Source organism: Fistularia commersonii, chromosome 1 (genome assembly GCF_037954325.1).
Source record: "Fistularia commersonii isolate RoL2024-O1a breed Wild chromosome 1, RoL_Fcom_v1.0, whole genome shotgun sequence".
Lineage (NCBI taxonomy): Eukaryota > Metazoa > Chordata > Actinopteri > Syngnathiformes > Fistulariidae > Fistularia > Fistularia commersonii.
In genome coordinates this window covers 1,987,679-2,000,075 of record NC_141284.1, presented here as the reverse complement: position 1 = coordinate 2,000,075, position 12,397 = coordinate 1,987,679, and the positions used below count along the sequence as shown (strand labels likewise).

At 53.7% G+C, this 12,397-nt stretch overlaps 2 protein-coding genes across 2 annotated transcripts; both read right to left on the bottom strand.

Moving 5' to 3' along the window:
* Window positions 1–557: 557 nt before the first annotated feature.
* Window positions 558–3,720, bottom strand: serpinc1 (serpin peptidase inhibitor, clade C (antithrombin), member 1). Its single transcript, XM_086141480.1, has 8 exons — window positions 3,647–3,720; window positions 2,748–3,114; window positions 2,432–2,647; window positions 2,219–2,356; window positions 1,837–2,055; window positions 1,556–1,730; window positions 1,286–1,350; window positions 558–1,040 (listed from the first exon to the last, which is right to left on the bottom strand). The coding sequence occupies exons 2-8, from the start codon at window positions 3,111–3,113 to the stop codon at window positions 864–866; spliced, it is 1,356 nt and encodes a 451-aa protein (XP_085997606.1). The 5' UTR covers window position 3,114; window positions 3,647–3,720; the 3' UTR covers window positions 558–863.
* A 567-nt stretch (window positions 3,721–4,287) lies between these two features.
* stil (STIL centriolar assembly protein) lies at window positions 4,288–11,282 on the bottom strand. The gene is made up of 16 exons (XM_086164918.1): window positions 10,925–11,282; window positions 9,764–9,865; window positions 9,521–9,636; window positions 9,196–9,383; window positions 8,397–8,641; window positions 8,199–8,282; window positions 8,025–8,111; window positions 7,778–7,925; window positions 7,559–7,701; window positions 7,392–7,500; window positions 6,006–7,043; window positions 5,744–5,843; window positions 5,475–5,670; window positions 5,294–5,402; window positions 4,989–5,224; window positions 4,288–4,894 (listed from the first exon to the last, which is right to left on the bottom strand). The coding sequence occupies exons 1-16, from the start codon at window positions 11,002–11,004 to the stop codon at window positions 4,336–4,338; spliced, it is 3,540 nt and encodes a 1,179-aa protein (XP_086021044.1). The 5' UTR covers window positions 11,005–11,282; the 3' UTR covers window positions 4,288–4,335.
* Window positions 11,283–12,397: the final 1,115 nt, after the last annotated feature.

Sequence of the window (12,397 nt, the reverse complement as noted above, 5' to 3'; positions counted from 1 at the left end):
AGCGATCAGCGACTTCGCGGATCAAAGATCCGTTGACAGGATGCGCGTCTCGGTCCGGAAAAGACGGGACGGTTTTCATCGGCGACCGGTGGGCGTGGTTTGACCCGGTGACCCCGAGATGACCTCTTCATAACAATAATAATAATCATAATAATAATAACACCTTTTAATAAAAGGTTGACTAACAGCGTCATTTCACTTTCATTTAAATGACTGAAATAAATCCAACTTCCTCCTGCTGAAATGGAGACGTTTAGACATGGTGAAACGGCAGAAAATGACATTTTAAAATACCTTTTTACTGGTTTGATATGAGAGAAATTATGTCTTTAAGTTTCTAGACGTCAGCGAATTGGGGGGCAAAATATCGAAAAACGTTTTGGCTCGTTTTGGAAGGTAGAGAGGACAGAAAGTGCACAGATGGTGCAATAAAGGAAAATATTAAGATATATATATTAATGGAAATGCAGCTGTGCGTGTGTTAACGTACATGCATATATGTGCCTTTTTCAAGATAACTTCTATTTCGAGGATTAAGGTCGCGTACGACACGTGCGTTAATCAGAATATGTTTTTATTTTCACAGCAAACACACCTTTGTCGCAGACCCGTGGGTGAAAGGTTCAAGACTGGGACGGGAGAAGGCCGAGCAGGATAAGGGTTCGAGGTCAGATCTCTCGGGGGACGGGTTTTTCTCCCCAACCATTAATATGACGACATCATGACGGTGATGACATCGTGATGATGGTGGCGATGTGTTCTTCTTTTTCCAGTCCCGTCTTATATTGGAGTCGGAACATGGGTCTGGACATCCTGCTTGACCGGGAAGTAGCGCCGGCGGCGAGGCTGCAGGGGTGGGGGGCTCATTCGCTGCAGGGGTTGGCCACACGGCCCATGAACAGCAGCGTGTTGATGGTCGCTTCCCGGATCAGCAACAGGAACGGACGGTCAGCTAGGAACACCTCCCGGTTTAAGTTGAGGGATCGTCCGGTGGCCACGACTGCGGTGGCGGCCGACGCCTCGCTGCCCTCCTCGGTCACCTGTGAGGTCACATGGGGATGGACTGTATCAAACTCATGGTTAATTAATTTTGAAAACAAAATTTTTATGGTTAATTGAAAAAAATGTCATTGAAAATAATATAACTTCCGACCACCAGGGGGCTCCACCCCCTCAGTAGCCTTGGTTTTAACTCAAAAATGAGGAAGTAAAAGCGTCTATTCCTGTTGACCAGAAGGTGGCGGGATTGCAGAAGTCGGGGCGCAGCGTTCGCTGAATTACTGACCTCCAGGAAAGCTTTGTGGAAGGCGTCTGAGATGTAGAGACTGTCAGAGCCGTCGTCCAGCATGCCTGTAGCAAACACAAACACACACGTGTGCGCAAAACGCAAAGGCTTGCAGTAATATCGAAAATTTCGTATGATCATAAACCGAGGCCCCGCCCACACCACATAGGCCCCGCCCACACCGACCCTCGCTGTCATGCAGACCACGCCCCCGTTACGCAGACTCACCTGGTCACATAAGCCCCGCCCCTTTCCGTCCAGCCCCCTCACCTGACAGGCTGGCCTTCTCCTGGCTGAACAGGTGAGTCAGACCGAGGTTCATCAGCTTCTCCTTCAGACTGAAACTGTCCTCCACACGAAACCGCGGGATTCGGACCTCCACAGAGGTCTCCTTCATCTGGTCCAGCCAGAAACTGAGGCTCGCCAGGTCCAGTCTGTCCTCCACCTGAGTGAATAGAAGCAGAGAATCTCTTCATGGAACCAGAAGGTGGACCACGCTCTGTGTTTCACTCTGTAAAGCGGGGAAGATCACAGGTGGCCAATCAGAAGACCTGTTTGAGCGTGGTTCCTCTGGCGGGCAGGATCAGCACCATGGTGATGTCATCGCCGCGGTATGGCATCTCCAGCATTTGCAAGTGCTCCTCCTGGAAGTTCCGGTACCTGAAGCGAGTGTCCTGGTACATCATGTTGACGGTGCAGCGCCGAGTCTCGCTGACATGGAAGGAGGACGCGTAGACGTGGTGTTCGTTGAACTTGTTCTTCCACTGACCCTGGGAGCAGAACGGACTCAGACGGACAGAAAGACAGGAAAGACCCCCCCCTTCCCTCTACAACCCAGATCGGATCCGACACCTGGACTACATGGTCTCAAGAGGACAAGCCTCGGAGGTTCCACCCAGCAGTGCCCAGAACACCGGGGAGAAGAAGCGCTACCTTGAAGTAGATCGTGTTGACCAGAACCAAAGCCGTGTTGGTGTCCACCGACCCTTCCGGAAGCGTGTCCTGGATCCGGTTCTCCGTCTTGTTGGAAATCCAGTTGTTGATGGTGACCCGGGCCTCTTCTGGGTTTCCCTGCGCCGGAGAAGCGGGTCATCAGTGAGGACTCGTGTTGTGTTTTAGGCTACAGGGAAGTATGAGGGGACTGACCCTGAAGTTCAGCGGGAGCAGTTTGGCACCATAGACCGTCTCGCTGATGTTCTGGTAGGTCTCGTTGAAGACCAGCGACTTGTCGCCAAACAGCCTATTGGCAGAGATCAGCTTGGTGGTCTCGTCCTTCTTCCTGTACAGGCGGCAGTTGAGTTTGGCAAAGAAGAAGTGGACCTGATCTGAGGTCTTCTCCTTGATGGTGTCAAACTCAAACACCTGCAGACACCGACAAACACCGTTTGTAGAACCCCGATGTCCTGAGGCTGGAGTCCTCTCGGTATCAGACTTTGAACATTTGTGTGCTTTGACTTCTGACCTTCATGATCTGCTCCAGGGTCTGGTTGCAGGCTCCCAGCTTGGTCATGGCGAAGGCAGTGGAGACGCTAATGGGAGACATGAAGATGTTGGACTCGGGGGTCTTGCTGAGGGCCAGCTGTTTGTAGAAAGACAAGGCGAAGCGGCTGTTGGCCTTGGACAGCTCCCACACCCGCGGGTTAGTGGACTCGGGGATGGGTTCCTTGGTCGGGTCCTCGAGGGCCGGGTCTTCGGGGGCCGGGTTGCGGTAGATGCAGCGCGGCTCCAGAGCAAGGTGTTTGGGTTTGGCATTGCAGATGTCCTGATTGTGGGCGTCGGAGAAGAGCGGCGAAAATGCCAAAACCAGCAACCAATGAGCGGGCTTCATCCTGGAGAGAGGCCATTCAAGTGGTTAGTTAAGGGTTTGGAACAACGTCTTGCCGGCTGACCTCTAGGGGGCCTCGGATGTCCTGAGCCCGCCGTTGGAACAAACATAAAAATAAAGATCCACCACCTGGGTGACGAAGAACCCCACGGCCAGAACCGAGGTCCTCTGAACTTCAACTTAACTTCAATTATGTGGGGTTGTCTTAGTGTCACCATGACGACCAATCAGATCCGAGACCTCGACAGTTAGCATGAGCGGCGTGAGGGGAAACCACAACGGTGCCACAGATTAATCATTTGATCGATTGAAAATGTTAAAAGAAATATCGCGGTCTTCACCGCAGACCCGGTGGACCTCGAGCGAAAGCGTTTCCGAAGCCCGTGTTCGGCCGATTGATCGATCGGTCGCGATCGATAAGCGCAGCTCCTCAGTTTCCCGTCAATCGGAAAGTGTTTCGGACCCGTGACGAAGCTGCGAATAATCCCAAAGGTTTATTAATCTGAGATTAAAAAAGGAGGGGGATCGTGTCTCACCTGGTCGGGACGCAGACGGGTGTTTGCCTCAGGTCAGCGTCCCCCAGAGCAACCAAACACCTCCGACCTTTGAGCCCGCCCCAAGAGTCAACAAGGGCCAATCAATGAGCGGCGGCGGGAGGGTCGGCGCCCCCCGCAGGCCGCATGCCTCGCCGTTCACCACTCGGCTCCCCGAAGGGCTGATTTGAACGGCATGCTGATTCATGGACTTAATCTGTCACTCAGGACTCATGAATAATCTGAAGTTGAAATCATTTCGAAGATGGTAATCCGATCCAGGGCGTCAGACATGTAGACCAGTTGATGCGTCTAAATTTGGATTCGGTCATTAATCCAGACAACGTGATTGGTCTTAATCATCACCAGGTGATAGATCTTAATTTGGACCACGGGAATAATATTGACCAAGTCATTAGACTTAATCTGGACTAGGTGATCTAGACCAGGTCATTAATCTAGACGTGATCAGTCTTAATCTGGAGCAGGTGAATAATCCTGACCAGGTGATCCGTCTTAATCTGCCTTTCATCTGGACGTTGCTTCACGGCGAAGTCTTACATCATTGTCGATCTTCTCAAATCGCAAGTTCTGCTTGAATCCATCAGCCCAGAGAACACCTTTATATAAGTTATTCACTTTATTTCTGGAATCATAAATAAGATTAAAAACCCCACCGGCCCCTGAGCCGTTCAGAAGAGTTTGGGCAGCTGCCGGAGGCGGCTGAGGTCCAGGATGTTTCCTAGCGAGCCTTCTGCGACCGCGCCGCCGCCGGGCCTCCCCACAGACGGCGGCCCGACCGGACAGTTCTCCTTCCTCCGGTGCGGCTCGGAGCCGCCGGCGAGCTGCTGCAGTTTGGGCCGCAGCTCCCGGATCAGCCGACTCTGCGGGGGGCTCTTCAGATTCAGCGTCTCGACCAGCGGCCGGCGAGCGGACGCTTCTGGGACGTCCTCCTCCTCTTCATCGTCCTCTTCTTCTTCTTCAATCAGACCATATCTTCTCATGTACTTCCTGGTGGCCAGAGACATGTTGCTCGGCGACAGCAGGGAGCCCATGGAGGAGGCGGGGCTTAGCGGGCTGACGTGGCCGCCCAGGGAGAGGCGGCTGAGATGGCGGTCGCTCAGGTAGCGCAGGGCGATGGCGTTGGCCTCCAGACTCAGATCCACGGCGACGCCGGGGAGAGACGTGGCGCTGGACTCCGACGCGCTCAGTCTGGACACCAGAGCCGCCGGGCTGATGCAGGCCAGGGTGCTAACACACACACACACACACACACACACGGATTGATCAGTTATTGATGATTTTTGCATCGCTTTATGGCCCTCGTCATCATGAATCATCTTACCTGCTGTTCTCCACCGTCTCCTGAACCCGTCTGTTGCTTGCCGTCAGCTCGCTCTCGCGCACGTCCACGCCGAGCTCCTGCAGCCGCCGCAGCGTGGCGTCCAGCACCGGCTCCTTCCCCCGGCCCGCCCGCTTCTTCCCGCACGGCTGGTCAGGGACGGCGGGCAGGCTCCGCCTCCTGGGCGCCGCCGCTTCCTGTTCGTCCTCCGACTCCTGGAGGCGGCTGTTCAGCTGGTTCTGGGGTAAACAGGAAGTGTGAGTGTCGTGGCTGCGTGGGCGTTGGCCTGACGGCGGGCGTCGGTTTACCATCAGGTTGTGGTAGAAGCTCTGCCCCTGCTCCGCAGGCGTCCCCATGCTGGCGCTCTCTCCCAGGACCGGACTGCCCTCCAGGATGGCGTCCGGCGGGCCAGAACCCCTGGTCAGGAGAGGAGATGTTCAACCCCCCGCCAACTATGACAAATATGAGATCACGGAGTCTCAGACTCACTCAGGTTGACGGCAGGGGGATGAAGAAGCCTCCTCCTCCTCGGTGATGTCATCAACCTCAGCCCCGCCCACAGGCCGCGTGACGGACAGGTCTCGGGCGGAGGGGCTCGGCGGCGAGCCGGGTGAGGACGGGGTCGTCTCCGGGGCGTCCTGACGGGGTGAGAGCTGGACCGGTTCCCCCCAGAACAGGCTGGCACCTGAGATAAAGAGGAAGTCAAGCCGGTGGCGCCAGGAGGGGGTGGGACGGCGGCGGAGAATGTGGCACCGCACCCGTTTCCACAGCGACGCTAGTTGTGGCGCGCTGAGTCTGCGTGTCAGCGTGGCGGCCCGCCGCCTGCAGCTTCCCCTGAGCCTCCAGGAGCATCTGGACCTGAAGCGCCCGGGAGGACACTGGCTGTTACTATGGTAATGAGTCGATCGGCATTGTATTCAAGTCAAACATATGAACAACTGTATCCATAAAGCTAGATGGAAAAACAAAAACAAAAAAATGCGCATTGTAAGATTCTGGATCAGGCCTGCAGCTCCTCACCTGAGCCTGTAGGAGGCGGAGCTGCCGGTCCTGCTGCAGCAGCAGGTGGTAAGTGTCCGGAGGATTCACGCAGCACGGCCAGGACACGGGCGCCGCTGGAGGGGGGTCGACGCACACTGGGGCGTGGCGGCAGGAGCAGGAGGCCGGGGGGAGGGAGGGGAAAGGACAGGTGGGAGAGGCTTGGGGAGCAGCGGCGTGGGAGGAGCCTATGGGTGAGGGGGCGTGGTTATGGGAGGAGGCAAGAGAAGGAGGGCTGCCATTGGAGGGACCTAGGGCTAAAGGGGCGTGGTTATGGGAGGAGCCAAAAGAGGGAGGGCTGCAATTGGAGGGACAGAGGGCTATTGGTGCGTGGTTGTGGGAGGAGCCTGTGACTAAGGGGGCGTGGTTATGGGAGGGGCCAAGAGAAGGAGGGCTGCAATTGGAGGGGCTGGGGGCTAAAGGGGCGTGGTTACTGGAGGAGACTCTGGCTGAAGGGGTGTGGTTGTGGGAGGAGCCTGAAGAAGGAGGGCTGCGGTTGTGGGAGGAGCCTAGGGCTGAAGGGGTGTGGTTAAAGGAGGAGCTAAGGGGTGGTGGGGTACGGTTATGGGCGGGGCCTAGTGGGGATGGGGTGTGGTTGTGGTAGGAGCTTGATGATGAAGGAGAGTGGTTGTGGGCGGGGCCTCGGAGAGAAGGGGTGTGGTTATGGGCGGGGCCTGTGGTTGTAGGGGTGTGGTTATGGGCGGGGCCTATGGTTGAAGAAGTGTGGTTAGGGGCAGGGCCTATGGTTGAAGGGGTGTGGTTATGGGCGGGGCCTATGGCTGAAGGGGTGTGGTGGAAGAGGGTGCAGTGCTGGCCCTGGCAGTCACATGGTGGCTGCAGGTTGGAGTTGGGGGTGCTGTGGAGCGGTGGGGGGGCAGAGGAGGGGAGGGTGTCGTCTTTCCTGTCAGCGGAGGGTTGGGAGGCAGAGCCGGGCTCTGACAGAGCGATCTGGTTGGTGCAGCCGAAGCTGCCGTCGATCAGCAGAGAAAGTTCGGGAACGGAAGGCTGAACTCGTCGAACCTGAAAAAGGAGAGGAAAAGCTGACGCCTGCTGGCTCTACACCCTCCTTAGCACTCGACTGGGAACAGCATGTGCTCGTCAAATGCCATCACCAGGGGGCGCCAGTTTCCACGCTGCCGCCGCCATGAAATGCAGAGGAAGGACGGCATGAACAAGATGTTCAATACGAGCAGGAGACGCTTGTGTTTCCAGTCATTTTTGATCCTTCACATTCAAATCAGGATGTCGGTCTACGGCAGCCCGGCCGCAGCCGCCTCTTCTGGGCCGAAGAGACTGTTTATTTGCACCATCAGTCTTCGGTCACTGACCTGCGATCACATGGTTGTCACGGTGACGGCAGTGACTGACCTGCTGCAGGGGGAGGTGGGGACTCGGTGAAGGTCGGGGTGAGAGTTCGTCATCTTCCACCCCCGAGTCCTGGTCGCTGATGGACACACCGACACGCAGGGGGTTGGATCTGAGGACAACGATGTTTGGATCGCTGATCGATTGGCTGATTAGTTTTATGAACATACCTATGTGTGTGTGTGTTTGTGTGTGTGTGGTGGGCTGACCTGCTGAACGATCTCACAGCATCTCTGAAAACCCCGCTCTGCCTGGCCTGTCTCTCAGAGGTCAGCTGACACTGCAGGGGTGGACCGGCTGTCGGCGCCGCCTGCTGGGAATCAGGGCGCCGTCAGCCACCGGGAGAGAAAGCGCCATTTCGGGTAGGAATGTAGGAATGTGCAAACCACCTGGTAGAGCGTGACGCACTGGGAGGCGCTCAGGAGCTGCCAGTCCAGCTGCAGCGGACGTGCTCCGGGTCTGCACTGGAAGAACTGGGGGGTCCTGTGCGTCGAGGCAAAGACGACGAGCAGGAACCACCCGCTCTCGGAAAAAACCCTAAAAAGACAAGTCGCATCGTCGCTCCTGGACTTCCAACCGCAAACTATCCAGACCCAAACCCCGGCGCCCGGCGTGTACGACGCTCACTGAGCTCACCTGTCCTGAAGAGCGGAGCCAAAGAGGAACCTCAGACACCAGGCCCACACTCGAGGATTGTAAATGTGCCTCACACCACTCAGCCAGCTGTCACGTGACAGGAAATAGTCATTACCAAGTGGGAAACAGCTGACGAGGAAGCAGTGTGTGTGTGTGTGTGTGTGTGTGTCTTACACTCCGACCAATGGCAGGCTGCAGGCCTTTGGATCAGACTCCAGCATCAGCAGCAGCTTCCTGGTTTGATCCATCGTCAGGAACCTGACGACCGAATTCAATAGTGAATATTGTCATTGGGGGGAAAAAAAAAGGTCAGCATGTCACGGCAGGAGACTTGAGAGGTCAGAGGTCACCGGTGTTTGCTGTGCGTCTCACCCTCTCTGGCGCCCGGTGGCGTGCGCCGTCCGGGCGATGGAGGTCAGACTCCGCAGCAGCGCGGTGGGGATGATGGGAACCGGTCGGACGGGGTGAACATCCAGGGCGACGGCCGGACAGACGGTGGACCAGATGAGTGTGAACGCGGCCGCGTCCTTCTGCTGGCAGCAGGAGATGTGACCTTTGACCTTGAAGAGCTGCGAGAGCTCCAGAGGTTGTCTGCCGCAGACATCCTGCTGCATCGCCTGCGGCACAAAACACGTCTCAAACACCGGAAGGTTCTCTCAACCACTCTGAGGACACCACACCGGCTGGAGGCGCCTCTCAAACCTCACCTCTCCTCCTAGCCTGCCAAAGTGCCGGTGAACCAGACCCTGACCACCCGACCCTTATTAGGGTTCATCTCCACAGGCTAACGTTTCGCAGGGGAATAAAATATTCAATTTCTTTCAGGGCATTTGTTTTTTTAAAAGACTAAGTGACTTTGTTGGCGAGTGAAAACAAAACACCTCAAACATGGCTTCCTGAGTGGGGAGCAGCAGCGGCCACCGCCACCAGCTGACGGGGTGGCGCTGGAACACTTGATGTTGCCAAGGAGATAAAGCCAAGTGGGTAACAAGAGTCCGGCGAGGGGACTGTCCGGCTAAACAGTTTATACTGTTACGATGGAAACCCAAAATCGGGAGTTTCTCCCTTCACAACCTCTCCCACCACTCATGGATGCGTGTTTCTCGGTGTCTCAAAGTATTTGGGCCACTCCCTGCGCAGTGTGTTCTTTCACCAGGACCCGTGGACGCACCTTGAAGCAGAGGTGAAGGTCACTCTCGGACTGGACGACCACGTCGGACGTCGCTTCCGTCTGGCAGGAGAAAACACAGGGGGCCGGGATGTCCCCCGGCAGCAGGGCGGAGGGAACCCGACTCGAGGCGCCGGTCTGGTTACGACCCGGGTCGAATCGGTCCAGAGTCAGCGATATCCCCTCTTCATCTGGAGGAGGGGGCGGGAAGACAGACACAAAAATGTCAAAATAAAAGCCCTGACCTATCTTTGCGTCAGGAAAATCAGGGGCCGCTCCTGCCGAGGGATTTCCAGAAGCGTCTTTCAGGAGACGGGTGACCTCTGACCTTCTTCCACTGACACCGAGCCCAGGAAGAACACGTGGAGGCAGGGCTTGTTGCTGTGACGCGCGTGCCGCTGAGCCAAGCGTAGAGCTTTATCCTGGAGGACCAAGCGAGGCTTCCTGCGCACAGAAACACACTTGTACGTCAAAATTTGATCAGTCAGAGCAGCTCCTGCCTCGAAAACACACCAGTCAAAGTGACGCCCCAGTTTTAAAAGACAAAGAGAGGCTGGAAAGCAGTGTTTACCTGCGGCAGCAGGGCTGCAGGCTCAGCGTCTCTCCCGAAGGAGTACCGTCCCACAAAGCAGCTCTGGACCTGGGGAAGCTCAGGACCGAGGCTCCTCCAGGTCTGGGTCAGACAGGAAGGAACATGGAAAAACAATCGGAAGTAAATAGTAAGCAATGATAACAGGAAGTCATGAGGAAAAGCCTCAAGGCGGGACCTGAAGTAGCACGACGACAATGAATTCACAAGATTTAATGAGGTTAATTCAGCGAGCGTCTACTCAGGCCCAATGCTTCCTGTAAAGCTGTTCCTTGCACGACAAAATAGAAACTACATATTCAGTAAATTTGATGAACAAAGTCTGACAAAATCGAGAACTGTATATTTGACCGTTCCTGCACAGTTGTTGAGACAGTTGTCTCAACAGTTGTCTCTGGTGACTCTATGAACTCCTTTTGGGTGACATTCGGAAATTGAAATCCGGAATAATTACTATTCTTAATATTTCAATCTCAATTCAACAGACTTTTCAGTCTGTTGAATTGAGATTGAGATTGAGTTTTCACCACAGAGTGGTCATTGCACTCAATTCGCCACAACCCTGAACACTTGAACCTCACATACAGTACAATAAAACCTTTATTTCCACTTTTCTTACTTGTTTACTTTCTACGTATTAATCTATTTATTTTTGCTATTGTGTCCTGCCTTTTAAGGTTGTTTGTGTCTACTTTTGATGACACTGATCCTGCAAGCTGCTATCTCTTCTAAATTTTGTTACACTCTGTGATTGTGTTCAAACCTGACTTAAGTTAAACTTATTTGTTACACAGACCACTTATGTTTAATTGTATATAAACTGTAATAAATAAGTAAAAAAAAAAATCCTAATAGTCAAGCGAGAAACGGGAGGCGGGTGACTTCCGGTTGTGATTGTCACCTTTCCGGTTCCCCCTCGACATCCCCCCTTTTCTGTTCATTCGAACACTCAGTTGTTAAATACAGCTACACTTCCGCAAACACCGAGAGAGACTTCCACTAAAGCCGGAAACGTCGCTTGAAATTAAAAAACAAATATGAAAAAAAAAAAAAAAACTAAAAAAGTCGTATTTATTGTGTTGGGACGTTGAAGGTGCGGACACCGGTGCGACCACCGCCGTTGATAAGGTAACCTCCGCTCACCTCCCCCGGACGGTCTCCGGGGTGACAACCTCGTCGTAGACGGCGGCCGGTAGAGCTGGGAGGTTCACCGGGCAGCTCATCTTCGCCGCGTCAGCGAGTAAGAAGGGCGGGTCACTTCCACAACAAAACACCCGCTCTCCTTAGCTAGTCGTGTTAGCTTGTTAGCTCTCCCGCATCGGTTGGGTTCGGTGGTTCGAACGCTGGTGACGAGAACCGTTCCTCTTGGACGAGCCAGGTAAACAGGCACCGTAAATCCGCGAGACCCGGGGGCGGGATATCCGTCTTCCCCGCGGGGCTTTCGGGGATAAATAGCCGAAAGTGCGTCGGATTAAAAAGCGCCGGGCGCAGTTTGATTGTGGCGCTGTTTCCAGGCTTCGCTGGCGGGGCGACTCGGCCAGCCAATAGGAGACTCTCCTGAAAATAATCTGACCAATGACGGCATCATTTCCGGGTTGGTGACGTCAGGAGGCGCCTTTTCTTCTTCTATGGTGTCTATTACTTTTTTAATACTTTTTGTCGCCATCTAGTGTCCGTGCTGCGCAACAACAGCACCCTGATCAAATTTGATTTTTCAATAAAATTGTTCATGTGCAAAGAACTAATCTTTGCGGACTGATTTTTCGATAAATAAACCACAAAGGTGAGTTCAACAGCTGTCTTCAGCGCCTCATGAATCCTTAAGATTAGGAACATTTTAAGTAATAACATAATTTGCACCACATGCGCAGGAGCGTAGTTGCAAAGTAAGAATTCTGGTGTCGGCATAAATAAAGATTATTACAACACAAATGGTTCTCAAATCGTGCTTTTTTCACAATGCAACTGCTTGTGTAATTATTAACCCGAAGTAAAGACCTGCTCTTTCACATTATTTCTCGTTTTTGGTGTGTCAGGCGGTGCAATGACGAGGCCGGGCGACACGTAAAGTGCTTTATTGAGGAGATCTAGTGGTCAGTCCATCACCCAAGAAGCTTCTTCACATTGATCTCACCTGCTTGACCTTTAACCCCCCCCCCCACCCGCCCTCCTTAGCAACAGACACATGCAACGTAAAACATCTGGACATAAATCTCTGGTTGGTACCTCTTAGAAAATGTACAGTATTAAAAGTTAATTTACTAAACTTTTGATATATTAGGATACACAGTAAATATTTCTGGTGATTATTAACGAGGTGATGGAGATTCAGACACACGTAGAAGAAGAAGAAGAAGAAGGAGAAAAAGTAGCGGCGCCTCCGTCGACTGATGAAGAGCAGAGGAAGATGAGGTCGGACTGTTTTCACAGTTTGACTGAACAGAGGAACCAACGAAGAAGAAACCTGCGAGTCGCGAGTCGGACTTTTCCGCCTGTTTTTATCCAAAAGCATTACAATTGCATGTAAAGATCATTTTAAATAGAACTATCAAAAAGTCTATGTGGAACAGGGATTACTCGTATTTTCGTGATGACGCAGCGACTGCAGGTTCCTTC